General features: G+C 39.0%; 1 protein-coding gene across 1 annotated transcript in view; it reads right to left on the minus strand.

The window, feature by feature from the left end:
* Positions 1-222: 222 nt before the first annotated feature.
* LOC124796089 (actin-related protein 3) overlaps positions 223-19191 on the minus strand; it is a 90305-nt gene continuing 71336 nt past the window's right edge. The window contains exons 7-8 of the mRNA XM_047260174.1: positions 18331-18414; positions 223-1657 (exon numbers count right to left, since the gene is read on the minus strand). Of these exons, the coding sequence (XP_047116130.1) occupies positions 1562-1657; positions 18331-18414 (180 nt within the window). The 3' untranslated portion in view covers positions 223-1561. The remainder of the gene's footprint in view (positions 1658-18330; positions 18415-19191) is intronic.

Below are 19191 nucleotides of genomic sequence, written 5' to 3' on the forward strand. Positions count from 1 at the left end.
CGACTCCATTCACTGGATAGAAAGATCAAGGTGTAATACATTACTTTACTCCAATCTGGTGCTGGTCTGATAGCATTAGGAATCTATTTTTCAAGTAATCATCTGAGTCCTGAAAGAGAGGAGTATACAGACCTGTATCATCATGCAACAAACATACGGGATAATGTGGTAACACTGGAGTATGTTCTTACAATTTACTAATTTTATGAGAACACCAAGAAATTGGACAAATGTGTTTTTAATGAACAAACTAAACAATAAATCACTATTCCCATAGGAGTCAATTTGTCTACACTAGGATAAGAGTAGGAATAAATGTAATGCCTCATAGTTGAGGGTTTGACAGGCACAGGAACAAAACAAATTATCATTACACAAACAATGTCCTTCCCTAGGCACACATTCATGTGTGCACCTCCCATTCTTCAAACCCTTAAAACTCACTCACTCCCCTCTTCTCTTCACCAAGAACCTCTACTTAAATTCCTCTCTTTTTTTGTCTTCGTCTTTGACTGCTTTTTGTCTGTATGTGGAGGGGGAAGCGAGCAATGGCTGCTCTGCAATGCATTACTGCGACCATACATAATGCAGGTTACCACTGTAATATAGATCTGTGATCAAGGACTGTGGGGACCTGCTTGACATTGACGTATTTCCTTCAATTATCAATTCTAAGGGGTTTATTACCCATGTTGAGATTAATGAGCTGACAGGAGATGCAGAGGCTTCCAAGTATTATAGTATTCTCGAAAGATTTTTTTTTTTTTAATTGTTCAAAGTATTTAGCAAGAAAGTAAATTAGATATAACTACAACTGCTCACCAAATATGAAACTCATATTTATTATTTTACTTCACCAGAAAAAAGGAAACATTTCCTGGTTTTAACAACGTGTTTATAATTCTGTATCTCATGCTGTGACAAAGAATAAATTACATTTTCTCCCTATATGTTTCAACAACATTATGATATGACATCTTTAAGGAATGCTTTAAGTTTTGTGTAAACATTTCTCATTAACTTCAGCCGTCTGTCCTGGAAAGTAAATGCATCAGATCCCTCCATAACACTTCTTTCGCTGAACAAGCAACAGAATTGTTTGGAATATTATAAACACAATTACATACACTATACAAAAAGTGGTTGATGACACATGAGCAAGGCCTATTAAAGCAAAAATGCAAGCTATCTTGTAAATAATAAAAACCTGGAGGATTATAAAAAAGCAACTTTTTTTCATAATAGTAGCTTTTTGTTTTTACAATAGCATTTCCATGCATATGAGTACAAAACTTTGAAATCAATCAACATACTTAAATACAAAAAACAAATTCCTCTTTGTTTTGAATTACACATCCTTACAATTAGTGACAGGAACAGACAGTATCAAGTAGGCCAAAATAAATCTTCAAGTTCACAATGAATAAGCAATCCACATAATTAAACTGGATTTGGCTGTCAATTAAGAATAACTCAAATTCACTGTTCCGACAATAAATTCACCTTTATCGTACTGCTGCTTTTCAAATAATTATCTCTGTTAAAAATGTTTGTGCATTATTTATGTCATAGTTCCAAAAACTGGATTGTGGCGACATATACTTGGCCCATATTCTTCATAAGCTGCTTTTGTGTGACAAACCTGGTAAAATTCAGGCTGAAACAAAAGAATTGTTCATCAGTTAAGGGGAATAATCCAACACTTAGAAGCCAGAAATACTGCTTAAAGAAGAATTCTGCAACATACTACAAATATTATTTGATTCAAACAGATGGTCTCTAACTAAAATTCTCACACTTACTGAACCATAAATAGATTCTGAATGAACTAAATAATATCTGAAAGTAGATATCATTTAGTTTTCAAATAGTACTGTTAGAATATTACTAGAACAAACAGTTTCAATTGTAGCATACAATTTTTTTTTTTTTGTTTGTTTTTGTTATTAAAATACGGCCTCGACGACAACGAGACCAAATATACGACTGGAGTGCTCTATGCCTTTCGTGAAACTGCAATTTTATAAGTAAAAGCTACGATTAGTCAAGGTTCTCCAAGAAAAAGAGTGCCACCCTCATAACCTAACATAAACCTGAATTAGAACAACTGAACCTCATCCTTTGCCAGGACTGGGGTTTGATTATCTAGCATTTTGCCCTGAAATGAAGGACATCCTACCTAACTTCCTTCCCATCCCTCCGAACAAAAGCGGTGTCCCATAGCCCGCCCAATCTTCACAACATCCTAGTACATCCATATGCCAATTCCACTCCCAAGCCCTGGCCACAGGGATCACTAACCTGTAAAACAATCAGGCGCAAGACCTGCCCAATACACCCAGCCAGCACTTCCTACTCCAGTCCTGTCAGGAGCTTATCCTAAGCCATCAGAGACAGGGCCACCTGTGAAAATAGCCATGTCATGTACCAACACTGCTGCAAATCACTGCACAGCTCTTTATGACAATATGACAACCAATCAATTTCCCGTCAGAATGAACGGTCACTACCAAACTATGGCCTTGAATAAAGTTCACTACCCGGTCACAGAGCATGCAGCCATGCAAATCATGCTCCATTTCAATGCTTGCTTCACAAGCCAGGCCATTCTTACACCCATCAGCAGCCTCTCTGAACTACGAAGATGGAAATTATCCTTGCAACACATCTTTCATTCCCATAACCCTCCTGGCCTCAATGTCCACCAACCCACTGTCCCCAGACCTTCCATTGAACAGTTTCCTCTTTCTCTGTCCTATTACTCCCTCATAAGCCACGTCACCTTCATTGTGTGCCGCTCCTCACCGACTCTGACATTCGTGCATCACATGACTAGCCTGTACATCTGCCTCTCCTCCCTCCCACATTTTTAGCCAGCAACTGGCTGTCTCCCTCTGAGTTAGTTACGCACCTAACTTTTTTTTTTCTGCCTCCTGCTTCACTATCTCTTTCAACACCACTGCCAAAATATGATCCTGGCATTGCATCCAGCTGACACCATATCGGAGCACAGGTGTGTGTGTGTGTGTGTGTGTGTGTGTGTGTGTGTGTGTGTGTGTTTGGGCGCGAGTACCTGTCAATGACTCAATGCTGCTGCTTCTTGGTAAGTGATCTCCTTTGTTCCTAAAGTATTTACATTCTACCAGAACTTTCCTACTATAATCATCTGCATAGTAATATGTTCTAAAAGTAGAGACTTTGAATGTAAATACTCAAATATGATGACTTTTTCTTATTTCTCATCAATATTTAAAGAAATTATAATGCGCCATAAATTTATCACTACAGCTTTAAATACCAGTCTGACGAAAATATTTTCAAATAGTTAACAGAGTATTTCATCTGTACATTCCATGTGGCAAGGTTTTCAAATAGGAAATTAACCAGATCAGATTATCACTCGGCAAAGGGAATTACAGGAAGCTAACTTGGTCACAGGACTATGTACAGTCATGCTCAAGTTAAAGTAGTGCCCCTGTTACCTGACGGTGGAAGCTAGATCCACTAAAATGCCTGCAGGCTGAGAGATATTGTGGTAGCATAGTGTGGAACGCCTAGGGGTGTTGGTTCGATCCTACTACAAAATGAATATACTTTTTCTTTCTTTTTTTATTCTTGGTGTACTTTTAATTTGATCACAGTGATTACCATCTTCATTGCAACAGTTACACAATGGATGAAAATGTGATAAAATTCAGTTGGCTTAATATGCAGTATGCACATATAAATTTATTTGTTATATTATGATTCATAACTTTTAGAGTGACAGTTATAACACAAATCTAAGTAAGACAAATTTTTCTCACATCATGGAAATTGTGAGAAGGATGCCTCGCCATAGCATTATCTAATTTAGAATAAATTTAAGAGGAGAGTTATGTCATCAACATTCTGAATATTATTTTTTCATATATTAAATCTGTATTCAAAAACCAGATGAAGCAGCTGTAAGAAAGCTCATCAGTTTGAACAGCTTTACTGTGAAGTAGATGGCACCTTAAGCTAAATTACCATTCAGTTCATTCTCTGACCAGCATCCTACACTTTTGGGGGGATGGGGTGGTGGTGGTGGTGGTGGTGGTGGTGGTGGTGGTGGGGGAGAAGCTATTGGCTAAATGCAATTTATTTTTAAATTGTACCAGAATAAGAGTTCTCATGTACGAATGAGACATCAGTTTCAAAAATGGCCAATTACATTACACCACAAACACGAGGCACAAAGGCTAGATCATTTGTTCAGTTTGTCTGTAACAGAAGTAATGCCCCAGCTGTGTTCTGGTATGCATGCTACTTTTTTCATTTGTTGTGGCCTACTGTCAGGGTGTATATGCGGACAAGGAAAAAAAATTTCCAAATTTTTCCCGGATTTCCCAGTTAAAAATACACTTCTCCGGGATGAAAACATACATTTTCCGTGTTAAGTGACCGTATATTTTCCCTTATCAATCCTTTGAATGGTTATGGTTTTATACACGGGGTTAGAATTTCCCGGCACTTTAGAAAACAAAACTCAGGGAAAAAGACACGTTTTGGAAATATCTTTGATGTTCAGCAACATGTACACTGCGTTTCGTATTATGAAAGTATATATTGGAATTCCACCAAACACCACGTTACTTTCCAAATAATTGAAATCGAGATTGCGATGCGCATTTGTAAGCCAGTCACAGCTCATGTCACGTGATCTCGCCAGCCGATGGCAGCGGATATTCAAAGCATAGGACACATGATGTAGCCAGCCAACAGCAACATCACTGTTGAGTAGCACAAAGAATACATGGAAAGTTAATAGTTTAAATTAATATACATAGTGTTGATACAATAAAAGCAAAGCTTTCACATATAATATCGGTCTCTAAGGTTAATAAGCTGCAAGAGAAGCTAAGCTTTTGTATATGATGTTGATCTTTTTTCCGCGTGTTACACTTAAGATATATCACACAAATGTGCCAGTAAAATTTTTAATAATGACATAAATGTCTGATCTTCAGGGTTCGAAATTCTTCTAAATGGCTCATCATCAAAGAGTTGATTTTTAAATGACAGTCAAACGCTCTGTGGTTTAATAAATTCATGGTACATTCTCGTACATAGTTCAACTTGCCGTAAAAGGATATTTACTTTGAAAGTAACGCTTTTCAAATCACCATTCGCAACATTTTCCCGCGACCTGTTACAAATAAGTTCATTTCAGCAGTTGCCATAGAGTGCAAATAACAGGCAACACCGCACTTGCGCAGCTATCATGACATAGGAAGCCCATATGTACATACGTGTAAAATATTAAAAGATCAAATAATATGTCATAAAAGAAACAACACATCAGAGGATACTCCAAGAGCATCGGAATTTTGTGAATCATACTGAAATGTGCACATTTAAAGTGCACATTCGTATGTCCAGATTCCCAATGAAGTAGACCTCGACCTGATATAAAGCTTTTCAGTGTGGTTTTCGGAATGTAACTTTTAAAATAAAATCTGACACTAATGACATATTTTAGCCTTCCCTAATGATCTGAATGCATTTTAATTCACTTGATAGCTACCGGCCGCAGATATCTGGTTTGTTTTCATTTGACGTGAGAGTAAACGAGGGGGAAACAGCAAAATCACTAAATGTAAACACAGGTCACGTGGAGACTACCCACTATAACTCATACTGCTCTGTGCATCAGCCCCGTATCTACGATATTTGCTTACTGGGTCAATACTAAAAAAACTGAATTTTCAAAAATATGTTCATCTTGTAGCACATATCTTTCTGAAAAGTCTGAAACATAAAACATATGTGTTCAAGGAAATGTTAAGACATATTATTTGGTCTTAAGTGCGCCAAAGTGCAGTGCCACGCCTCTTCATAAAGCATTCTCCTACCGCACATCACTGTATTTCGCTCTGTGGAATTGAAACGTGTATATTTTGTAATGTATGCTATCAAACTATATTCAGGACAGGGGAAATTGAAATGTCCTGTGGTGCCACTCCAGCTCCCATTCGGCTGGTTTGACAGCCTGCCCCTCTTTTTTTTTTTTTTTTTTGCGGATAGGATTATTTTCAATCGGGAGAACAAGAACACTTCAGAAAATTTGCACTCTTTATTGCCTATTAGTTAATAACTTGCTGTTTTGTGTGATATAAAATTGAATATAGGCTACATAAAACCAATAAAGACAAGAGATAAGCAAGAAAGTACACATTTCTTCAATCCTTAGCTCCTAGCACTTTTTTCTTTCTAATCTTACTACAGCTTTACATGGTGTGCTTTCCTTTCTGCGGGAGAATCTATTACCTCATCAAAGTTCGTCAAACGTTTTGCAACATGAAAAATCGAAATGTCGATATCTAATACTGAAAAAGCTGTTAACACAAATAATACCCAAGACGGGTGTGGTTTCTCGATCTGATTATGTCTATTTTGTCACTGTCTGCTAGATAAAACAAAATAGGCCTTTCTAATATTGCAGCAGTTTTGAAACACACACCAAATAAAAGAGGCTGTTTCTAACAACACAGAATATAATTCACGAAGTACCAATATCAAATGCCTATGAGGCCTACTACAAGCAAAAAGTTTTATGTTAGGAAACAGTTTTGCGTTTCATTCATATGCACCAGTTTCTCAAACATGAGATCAAAAAGTAGTATTACGAAATTTTTATATAAGTTTGTAATTGTCTTATTCTTCCATAATTTGTGTGATGTCACTGTTTCTTCTCCTTCCTTGTTCTAACAAACAATCTTGTCATCACCAACTTAAGCGGCTGCTAGCTGGGGACTGTACAATTGGTCCTTACTAGTATAGGGGTCTGATCAAAAATTTTCTGTCAAAATTTCATTTTCTTGGATACACCGAGAATCTTTCTCACCTGTTATTCCTGTCAGTCGTTTATTTCCATTCTGGTAGTCTGAATCTATAGATTTCGCTAGTAATTATAACAACGCTGATCATTCGCAAACCCATAATCAGACAGTGATTGGCATTCATCTGTTCGGCTTTACTCCGCTCAGCTCATATAGCCCCGTCCCCTTTTGTCTGCGGAAAGTTTATTTCTAGATGCGATGAGGATTCTCCTGACAGAGACATCACGCATTCAAAAATCAACTTATGATTAATTCAGAAATCAACTTAAAATGTGCTCACAAATGTTCAAAACCCAACAGGGAAGTGTTTCAAAATCATACGAATAATCGACAGACAAACGTGGGCTGGATGCTAGGCGCTTTGTGAAACAAGTTTTTTTTCCCTCAAGTATATCAATTTGGCACCCCCTTTTCCCGGTAGCATCTAGTTGCTTGCTGTTGACTGCTTGCACAGCCAACAGCCACATTCCTGTAGCCAGAAGCGGGAGAATCTACAACTCAAATGCGACTCAACTGCCCCCCCCCCCCCCCCACACACACACACACAAAAGAGAGAGAGAGAGAGAGAAGAAGAAGAAGAAGAACAAGAAGAAAAGTTGACAATTTTTCCACACCAAAATCGTGCAGTGGATTATAAGAAAGCTATGCAAAGTAAATGGCTGAAATTTTTAATATATATTGCTACAATCCTAATCTTGAACAAACTCTAAAATTTTCTTGATATCTTTATCTGTTTCGCAGACAGAGAGGTTCAATGTTATCCTATTTGCACATGTAAAATACGCACATAAAATCTGCTGAGAGGCAAAAACATTGATTACAAAGTGACACAGCATGGGAAAATACCAGTAAAGCGCTTCCATTATCATGGGAAGGATTCTCGGAGCCCCACATTGTAATACTGAAACGCACACAAAATTTTTGTGCATGTAAAATCCAATGTTAAACATGAAACTAATGTAAAATCCAGTCTGTGATGTAAAATTAGTTTTGTATTATTTCACTGCCACATAAGTAAACCATCAAAATTTTACTGACCCATACAGTCATTCGCATATGAGTGACATGCTCTGCTCTGGGCAGGGAAAAGAATGGAGTTGGCAGAAAAATGCTCCTATAGGAGCACATAAAGGCAAATATGTTTCTGTTTACTAAAACACTGATTGAAAAGTGTGGTACCAGCCGCCCCATTCTAACTTCCTCACCACCTATAAATATTTTCTCAAAAATTTGGCATGTGAACATATTCATGGTTTTTTATGCTGAGAGAGGAGAGAGTGACAGAGGAAAAGAGACAGAAAATTAACAAATACTGGACGATAGTAGATAGTGGTTGTGGTATAGAAAGAGCAAAGGAGAAAGTGACAGTGAAAAAGAAAGAGAGGGACACAGTGGAACCAGAACACAGTTGACAGTGATGAAACAATGCTAGGAAAAGAGCGAATTAGCTGTTGCCAGGGAGAGGAATAAAAGGAAGGAGAAAGTTGGTGTGGGTGAGAGCCAGTGATAATGAGAGACAGAGTCTATGACAATGACAACAAGGAAGACAATGACAGTGAGAAAGAGACAGTAGCAGTGGGAAGGAATGAATACGATAGTAGCAGTAAGAGACGACAGCAAGGTCAAGACAAGTGTCAAGAGTGTCAAGTGAGAGGAGACAGTAGTAATAGGACAGAACAAAGGAGACTGTGGCTGTGAGAGGAGACAATTACAGAGAGAGAGAGAGAGAGAGAGAGAGAGAGCTAGATAATGACAACGAGCTGGACTAAATGAGAGAGTGAGAATGGGGATGTGGGACAGGACGGGTATGAGCGACTTACAGCAATCGACTAGTGGGTGACACTGACGTTACCGTTAAAGGATCTTATGGAACTGAGAGGTGAGCTGCATATCAAAAAAAGAGCATGTATATGTTTGCAAGACAAAATTTTTGGGAATATTTTTAAAGGTGCTGAGGAAGGCAGAATGAGGCAGTTGTATAAACAGGAGTATATTCATCCTTTTTGTGCTCTGATAGGAGCATTTTTCTGTTGGTTTCTTTATATTCAGTAAATAAATATTCAGTGAACTGACTGGGTGTATGATGAAAAGATTAATTATACAACAATCAGCTGCACATGATTATTAACGTGATGTTTACATCTTCAGCTACTAAAGGATACACAAAAGAAGAAAGCAAAATTGGGCATAGCACCATCACAAATGTCAAATACCACACATACTAAATTGTTACAACTTTGCTAACAACTGGTAATGTTTAGTTGTTGTGATGCAGCCAATACATTCAAATGGCTTTGAGTACTATGAGACTTAACTTCTGACGTCATAAGTCCCCTAGAACTTAGAACTACTTAAACCTAACTAACCTAAGGACATCACAAACATCCATGCCCGAGGCAGGATTCGAACCTGCGACCATAGCAGTCGCGCAGTTCCAGACTGAAGCGCCTAGAACTGCTCAACCACACTGGCTGGCCTGCAGCTAACAGCACATGACTTTATTATACAGTGGAAACAATATTTCCTCCAGACAAGACGTCATTAATAAAACAGTGCTCACAGAAGAAAAAAGTCAGCAAATAGCAGTTTGTCTCAATGACGTGTCCTACTGTTATAGATTACTGTTAGAGGGATAGTTGTTATGAAAAATGTTTAAGCTTAGACTTTTTCTAACGTGTTTAAGAAAAAGGGAGAAATAAAAAGGCTGAGGGTGTGTTGGTGGAATGTAGGCTGTGAAGTGCCAGAATGGGAACGCTACTCAACATACCCACCACCACAGTCTCTGGCTGCTGAGGCCTGACCGCGAGCAGCAGCACACAATGGGAGAGACCACTGGGTGGTGAGGGTGTAAGGAGGAGGCGAGGCTGGGGTTGGGGAGGGATAGCAGATGGCTACATCAGTACCTCTGCCCATATCAAACCTACCAACCACCAGCAATACCTCCACTTCAACAGTTGATGCACGTGGCCGTCAGATCTGTAGTGACGAGAGGTCACTCTCAAAATATACCGAGGGTCTCACTGAGGTCTTCCTCCCAACCTTGTACAAAAACAGATCTCCTGTGCCGTATCACTTCAGTCACCCACCACCTCCCAAAGTCCCACCGTCCGGCCATAGAGGAGCATTCCCCTTGTGACTCAGTACCACCCAGGACTGCAGCAAGTGAATCATGTTCTCCACCAGGATTTCGCAGGATTTCGACAACCTCTCTTCATTCACTGAAATGAGAAATGTCCTACCCACTATCCTCCACCCACCCCTTTCCCACTGGAGTGTTCTGCCAGCCCACCAAACCTACACAATATTCTCGTGCATCCCTACAAACCCCTGCTCCCAACCTTTTGCCTCATGGCTCATATCCCTGTAATACGACCTAGACCAGGGCTTCACAACATACGTGCTCGCGGAGCAAGCTGTGAGCAGCAAGGCGCGAGCACGGAGCAGTGCGAGCATGCTACCCCCACTACCGGACCAGAGCGGAGAGTGGGGAGAGTCACGTGGGGCACACAACAGCTGCCGCCAGTCAATGTAAATCCGCGGCCACCAGCAGGGATATCACTCACGAATTATTACTGCGACAAATGAAACAAATAAAGGAGAATGTACAAGTGCCACATAATTTTATTAGCTTAGTGTATGCCTCTACATTCGTATTAATTTGTGAATTGTTACACAATAAAAGGTGTCACTGAAGTGTGGGATTCTCGGTTATCTTGTACTTTTTGCCCTTTACAATTGCGTCTATGTTCGGCGTAATTGTTCTTGTGCATTGTAGGCGCAGCGTGCAGTTTAAATTTCGATCAGACAATGCGTTTCTCAGGCGCATCTTGTTACATTTCACTGCAGAGAACAGTTGTTCACAAACATACGCGGAACCGAACACTGATATTATTGTAGCCGCCAGTTTGTGCAAACGAGGAAATCTGTCCTGAGGGAAGTGTCTGTAGAATTCCAAAATGTTTTTCTTGTTCTGAAATTTGTCTCTGTATTCTCTGTCACACTGCAGGTCAATAATTTCTAGTTGCAGCTCAGGACGAATCTCTTCAATATTCGCTGAATATGGAGAGGAGAACAGATCAAAGTCACTGTCTAGTGCTGTCAGATCTTGAAAGCATTGATCAAATTCTTCCTTAAGGGCAACTAAACTATGTGAATAACGTTCACAGTCTTTGTGAACATCTTGCATAGATGATAATTTAGGAAAATGAGCTAGATTTCCTGTTTCCAGCTGACTCACCCAAAGTGTCAATTTCATTTTAAAAGCTCGTATTCGATCTATGAAATGAGTAATTAGCAGATCTTTACCTTGTAGTGAAATGTTCAAAGCATTCAGATGGCTAGTTAAATCTGCTAAGAACGCGAGCTTACATTTCCATGAAGGCTCTTTCAATTCAGGAACACACATCTTATTTATTTCCATGAACATATTTATCTCATCTAATAGGCACAAAAATCGATTTAATAATTCGCCACGACTAAACCAGCGGACCTCGCTGTAATAAGGCAGGCTACCATACTGGCTTTCTACATCCTCAAGAAAGCTTTTAAACTGCCTGTGTTGTAGCCCATGCTTCCTTATATAATTGGTTGTACGAACAACACTCGTCACATTTTTTAGAGTGATACTCTTTGCACATAAGTTTTCCTGGTGAATCGCATTTTCCTGGTGAATCGCACAGTGGACGCCCCTTATTTCATTCGGCACGGTCAGTTTTTGCATTTTCTCCTTCAACAGCGCAACAAAACCTGATTTTTTCCTAGTCATCGACGGTTCACCATCTGTAGACACTGAAACTAAGAATTCCATGACAATCCTATATTTTCAACACTTTCTTCAACACTACTTAAAATATCACCTCCGGTTGTAGTGTTCTTCATGGCTACTACATCGAGGAGCTCCTCCCTCACCTGAAGATCTCTATTAACACCTCTAATAAATATGGCAAGCTGCGTTGTTCCAGTGATATCAACACTTTCGTCCAGAGCTAGAGAATACGCCATAAAATCTTTACAGATATTTGCAAGCTGGCTCTGGACGTCGTCTGCCATGTCCTGTATGCAACGCATAATGGTCATGCTAGATAATGGCACAATCCGAAACTGTTCAACTTGAGATGGACACAAATGTTCCGCTGCAACTACCAAACATTCTTTTATTAAATCGCCATCAGTGAAGGGGCGCAGGGATTTTGCTGAAAGCAAAGCAGTTTTGTACCTCACTCTGAGAGCTGCCTCAGTTGATTTTTCTTCGTCGTCCAGATCTTCTTCGGATAGATTCCTTTTAAGTTTAATAACTTCCTGTGCACGATCTGGTCCATCACATTTTCCACTTCCGTAGTCTTTCGCGTGGTACGACACATAATGTCGCTGCAAATAAAATTTCCTAAAAGAATTCAGCGTTTTGTGACATACTAAACATTTTGCAACACCATCTTTTTTCTGTAAACACATACAATTCCTCCCAGTGGGGGTTGAACTGCGAAAGCATGGTTGGGGTTACACAACGGCGATTTGACACGATTCTTAACCAGCGAAGTGACTGTTAGAGCTGATAGCAGTACTTTAAACGTTACACAGTCAGCGCGAATTCAATAGGCACGCTGCGGCCCTATTCAAACGTGCGCGCGCATTTCCCCTCCCTCCCCTCCCGCCCTACTCCGCGACCTTGCACCTGCTCGTGAGCATGTGCCTGAGCAGACGTCGAGTACTCGCGCTCAAAACCGGCCAGTTGTTAAGCCCTGACCTAGACACTTGACCTGTTCCGTACATCCTCCCACCACCACTACTCCGGTCCGGTCTCAAGCATCTATCCCGTCAAAGGCAGGGCTACCTGTGAAACCAGTCACGTGTTCTACAAGTTAAAGTACAACTAATGTGCTGCATTCTACATGGGTATGACAAGCAATAAGCTGTCCGTTCGCGCTAGTTCATGGCTCTTGGTAGTTTACTGATGCTTGGAATACAAAAAATATAACAACTATTTTGTTAATTAAGTAGAAAAATAATTAAAAACAAACGTTATCCATCCTTACAATGCAAGTGACTGTCTGCACTCTCCCTGCTTGGAGCACCAGCTGTCAAACAGTAACAACTTTTGCAGCAGAGAATGTCGCAACTGTATGGTTTGCATGCTGCTTCTATGACACAGACAGCTGTACTATAGGTGCAATTACACCAGAGGGTACATTACAACCACACCAGGAATGTATCTGTGAAAAGGCCACCAGAACAATATATGGGTTATGAAGGAGAACAACAGCGGTATCACTAGGAGCAGGGCAACAACCTGAATGACTGAATGACATTAGCCAACATGGCCTTGCTATATAGGTGGGGGTGTGGATGGCTGAAAGCAAAGGGACACTACAGTCATTTATATTTCCCAATGACATACAGGTCTAATATCTGGATTAATGAGGATGGCATCCTTTTGGGTAAAATATTCCCACATTTGGATCTGTGGGCAGGGACTACGAAGAACGATGTTGTCATTAAGAGAAAGAAAAGTGGCACTCTATAGCTCAGAGCATGAAACGGTTGATCCTTTCATTGGATAGGTATGTTACAGGATTGATTAAGGGAGACTGATGGATTGGAGTTATATAAACTGTGCATTAAGGAAGCTCATGGGAGGAAGAATATGACTTCTAACCAGGGAGCAGATAAATCTAATAATTGGTAAAAACAATAGGAATGTACCTAAGCTACTGTGGACAGCTTATTGACTGCATTATCATAGTCAACATCCACTTCAGTAGAACAATGTGGAATGGGGTAAAGGAGTGAAAGAGGACATTATCTGGTGGAATTCAGTGCAGAGCACAATTTAATCATAGCTACACTAGATTTAAGAATAATAAAAGAAGGTTGTACACTTGGCAGAGACCTGGAGCCACTGAAAGGTTTCAGATAGATTACATTGTGGTAAGGCGGAGATGCCAAAGTCCAATTTTAAACTGCAGTACATTTCAAGGGCCAGATGTCTCTGACACTCGTTTACTGTTTATGAATTGCAGATTAAAACTGAAGAAATTTCAAAGAGGTGGGAAATTCAGGAGATGCAACCTGGATTAATTGAAAGAACCAAAGGAAATTTAAAGTTTAAAAATGAGTAGCTTCGAGATACAAAACAGTGAAGGCAGAAGGCAGCAGAGGATCACAAACACAAAAAGTCAAGGCCCAATAGAAGTCCTCAAATAGCACACAAGATACTTAATTTAATCGATGAAAGAAGAAAATATGTAAATGCAGAAAACGAGGCAGGCTAAAGGGAATACAGACCTAAACAAAATGAGACTGATGGAAGGCATTAAACAGTGAAATGAAATGGGAATTGCTGGAGGACAAATTTGAGGACTATAGGAAATATGAAAAGGGAAGCACCTTTACTATTAGTAAGAGCTACAATGGCAAGCCAGTACCAAGCAAAGGAGGGATGGCTAAAATGTGTAAGGAATATGTATAGGGTTTACACAAGAGAAACACACTCCAAGGTAGTATAACAGGAAGTAGATAAAGATGAAATGGAAACTGTGATACTACAAAAAGAATCTTACAGACCTAAGTTGAAAAAAAAGCACCTGAAGCAGATGATATACCCTCCAAAGTACTGAGAACCTTGGAAGAGCCAGCCATGATAAAACTGAACTAACTGCTGTTAGTAACAGGATAAACTCTCTCCGGCCTTATGATGAATGTAATAATTCCTATTCCAAAGAAAGGAGGCACTGACAGGTGTCAGTATTACTGAACCAACAGTTTAATAATTTATACGTCCACAATATAGAAAAATATCATTTACAGATGAGTGGAAAAAAAATGGTTAAGTCCAACCCTGGGGATGATCAGTTTGCCTTCCAGAAAAATGTGAGGCAGTACTGGTCCTAAAGTTGATCTGACTGTACAAAAGCAAACCTACATTTACAGCATTTGTAGACCAAGAGAAAGTTCGTTACAATGCTGACTGGGACACTCTTTGAACTTCTGGAGATAGCAAGCATAAAAAACAAAAAGTGGAAAGTTACCTTATACACGAATCTTACACAGAATACAGAATAAGAGTTGGCGTACACGTAAGGGAAACAATAGTTGAGAAGAGTGTGTGACAGGGTTCCAACCTACCCCAATATTTAATCTGTACATTGCAGAAATAGTAAAGAAAACCAAAGAGAAATATGATAAGGGAATTTAAGTTTTGGAAGAATAAATAAAACAAAAATTTTGTTTGCTGATGACATTGTAATGCTATCATAGACAGCACAGATGTTGGAAGATAAGTTGAACAGAATGGACAATGTCTTGAAAAGAGGTCATAAAATGAACACAAAAAAGTAGTGGAGCATAGTTGCACTGAAGTATGTGATGACAGAATTGAATTAGAAAATGAGAGGAGTTTTGCTATTTTGGCAGCAAAATAACTGACAATGCCCAAGGTAGAAAGGATATAAAGTGCATTGGGGGAGAGAAGCATTGCTGGAAAACAAAAATTTTGTAACATCAAATACAATTTTAAATGCAGGGAAGGCTTTTCTGTTGTCTTGCACAGAAAGTGAAGCATGGATGATAAACAGTTAAGAAAAGAAGGCAAAAGAAACTAGAAATGTGGTTCTACAGAAGAATTCTTAAGATTAGATAATTTTATAAGATGTGTTTATTTACTGAATAGAACTAATAAGAAGCCACTGAATCACATCGAGGAGAAAAGAAATTTATGGCACAACTTGACTACATTATGGACACAGCTTGAGGTATCAAGAATCTTAAATTTGGTAATGGAAGGAACCGTGGTGAGCAAAAATTGTAGAGGGACACTAAGGCTTGTTTTCAGTAAGTAGATCAAAGTAGATGTGGATGAAGATGCTTGCATAGCATAGATACCATGGAAATCTGCATCAATTGAGTCTTTGAACCAAGTACAACAACAATAATATAAAAATGATAATTACAGAGGATGAATACGACATGGTTAGAAGAATAAATACTAAAAATTCACACATAAGATTTATGTTTTGGTCACTTAGCACCTCTCTCACCTCACCTCCAGTAAGGTCTTGTAGGAGGTGTGTTTGAAAAGTAAGGGCCCTTTGTGTATATTTAAATACTGGCAGCTCACAATAATACATGCCATAGAATGATAATTTATAAACCCACTGAGTCAATGTTTTGATTCATTACTCATCTGACTGTGTGTGAAATCATTTAACAATAGCTTTCAAAATAGTTGCTCCTGCAAGTTATGAGTTATGGAAAGGTTAGGCAATGATGCTTGAACTTTAAATCTTGCAGTAGATATGTTTGTAATGAAAAGCAGAGTGGCAGTGACATTATGCAACAAATGGAAAAAAAACCGTACTCTGGTTGATGATTCACAGTTGGTTCTCCAGCTGATGAATTTCCTCATGCTTCACACACCATTGTTTACATCATGGACATAGTCAGATATTCCAAATTACATGTAAGGTGAGTACCAAAAATGCTTATCAATCAACACAGAACATCAAGTAGTTAAAACAATGGCTTGGTGGACAATAGTTTGAAGCTCAAGAGGCACTCAAAACTACCATTGTTAACTTGTTCAGTTCACTGGTGGAGATTTACATTGCAGACAGGTTGGAGTAACTAATGCAACATTGTGAAAAAAGTTTGAAAAAATAAATATATATGTGAAAGGTCTATTACAGAGATATGAGCCATACTGCAAGGGGTTGGAAGCAGGGGTGGAGTAGGGATGGCCAAGGATTGTTATAGGTTGGGTGGGTGGCAGAATATCATTGTGAGATGGATAGGTGTCCCATACATCCTCCCACTACCACATACTCCATTCCTGTCACTGGCATCTCCTACCCAATCAAAGGCAGGATCATCTATGAAAGCAGCCATGGGATCTAGAACCTGAGTGTGAAGAGATAGCTGCACTACCCATTTGCTGAATGTGCTCCCCAACACCATGTGCTTCATCATCTGAATGACTTGATTCAGAACCTGTGCAATTTTGATTTTTTCTACCAACACCAGCTTTTCTGAATTGCGCAAGTGGGAACTCTCCCTACAAAACATCCTTTGTTCCTGTAACCCCACCCCCCCCAAGCCTAAACCTTTGCTAGTCCCTGTCCTCCAACCACCTATCTGCTTTCCTGATCCCATTCTACATGATTTTTATTCATAACACTCCTACTAGTCTTTTCCTCGTCTCTAACCCTCACCCCACCTGCTCCTCACATCAGACACAGTTGTAACTGGCAATTAGTGCCTGGAGATAGTGGCCATGTTTGTGTGAGTTGTTGTTGTTGTTGTTGTTGTTGTTGTTGTTGTGTGAATGTGTGAGTGATCCACTTTTGAAGGAGGACTTGGTTCGAAAAGATACAAAAAACTTGGGGTAAACTTTGGCTTACAAAGCAAAGGCACCAGTTGTATGTTGCCTGCTTATGTGGTTGCCAGGAGGGGTCTACCTAGTGCAACTAGGTAGCTCACCCACTCCTTTGTTCATTACATACCCAATGTGTGATAAATTGATATATCAACAACACAGCAACAAAAGGCATTTTGCTTCTTCACTTCAACAGTAGTAATTTCAGTTACAATTGGCCTGGCCGACTTCAACGAGAGTATGGCACTGCACCTCCTACAGCTCAAAGTATTTGGTGATACAACCAAGAGTTTGAAGATAAATAGTTGGTTGTTAAGTACAAACCTGTGCTTGGCTCTCCTCTTCCAAGAACTTTGGGTGAATTATGACATGCAAAGCAATAGCAGTGAATGAATTAACTATAGACATGCTAGCAAAAATATGGGATGAGTCTGATTACAGCCTGAAAGTTTGGTAAATGTCCGGTGTAAAGCTCACTGAAAATTTAAGAAAAGAAAATGAAAAGTATGACTCTAAACATAATTGCAGAATGTACTCCAAAGTTGTGCGTGCAAGCAGGTAGAAGTTTTACTCTTGCAAAGCTGACCTTTTTCTGTAAATAAAAATTATGTAACTCTAAACGTAAGTTAAAATTTATGCAGAGTTTCTATCGTCATTCATGTAAAAGGTACAGTCTTGTGAAAGTGAATGAATTTTTTTAACACATCCCGCACTGATCAGATCAAAAATAAATAAATAAATAAATAAATAATAAACTTGATTAAGGTGTGTACCTGAACATGTTGACGATTGATTCTATTGTTGAAATATCTCATGGCCTTACAAATACAAATTACAAATAACAATCTCATTCACTTTAAATTACTTGCAAACTGGTGTTCACTAAACTTTGAATGAAGCTAAAAGTTGTTAAGACATAACTCTTGGTAGAAAATTTTTTGTAACAGCATAATTACTAAATCATTTGCTGCAACACATCACCCCATCTACTGTTGTTACATTAAAAACAATTGTTTTACTTTCCATAACAGAATTTGCAGCAAGTACATTTTCTTTGTGCAAGAACAGAACTGGGCCAAATCACATTGAAAATATACATACTGTGGATGCAAGCATGCTTCCGCCAAACCAAACTGCATATCTCTGCATGTGATGTGACACCACTTGCACGTCTATAGGTTTTGGCTGAAAAAAACAAAGGGAAAGAGATACTTAGAATATGGTAAAAAAAATTGCATAAATTTTTAGAGCAATATCAAAAGATATTTGTGGTTCACCTTAGTATAATAGCCTTGAACTATCAGGAATGGGATGTTTGAGGCTCTGTTTTACAAAGCATCACATCTAAAAGAATATAAGATATTACGCAAGATGAAATTGTACAAATTTTAAGCTGAACAATGCAGATAATCAATGTGAACTGCTCTCTCTCTCTCTCTCTCTCTCTCTCTCTCTCTCTCTCTGCTTCATCCTACTTGATAATACGACAAAAGAACCTATCCTTGAGGAAACATGGAAGAAAACAGTTTTGAGTAAAGTAGAAAACAAGTGAGGGACAAATGCTGTTTTTGAAGAGAAAGAAAGAATAAATTGATTAACCATATGTCAGAACACTTATCAAATAATTTAACAAGAAATGAAGATGAAGCAGATGAAGATTAAAAAGGAGATGGCATTCTGCAAGAAAAACTTAAGGAAGCTCTTAAAAACCTATGATGGAGCAAAAGCAATGGGCACTGATGACATTCCTGCAGCACTAATCACGAGATATTGGTGGCAGCACGAAAATAATTCTGCTGAAATTTATCAGATCCTTCTATAACACAGGAGATATAACCTGACTTCCAAAAATGCATCATGCTTCCCATACTGAAAAAGGTGACAGCTACAAAACTTAGCAGTACCAAAACTTGCACCTAATATCACATGCATAAAAAATTCTGAGGAGAGTGGAAGACAAGG

Source organism: Schistocerca piceifrons, chromosome 4 (genome assembly GCF_021461385.2).
Source record: "Schistocerca piceifrons isolate TAMUIC-IGC-003096 chromosome 4, iqSchPice1.1, whole genome shotgun sequence".
NCBI lineage: Eukaryota > Metazoa > Arthropoda > Insecta > Orthoptera > Acrididae > Schistocerca > Schistocerca piceifrons.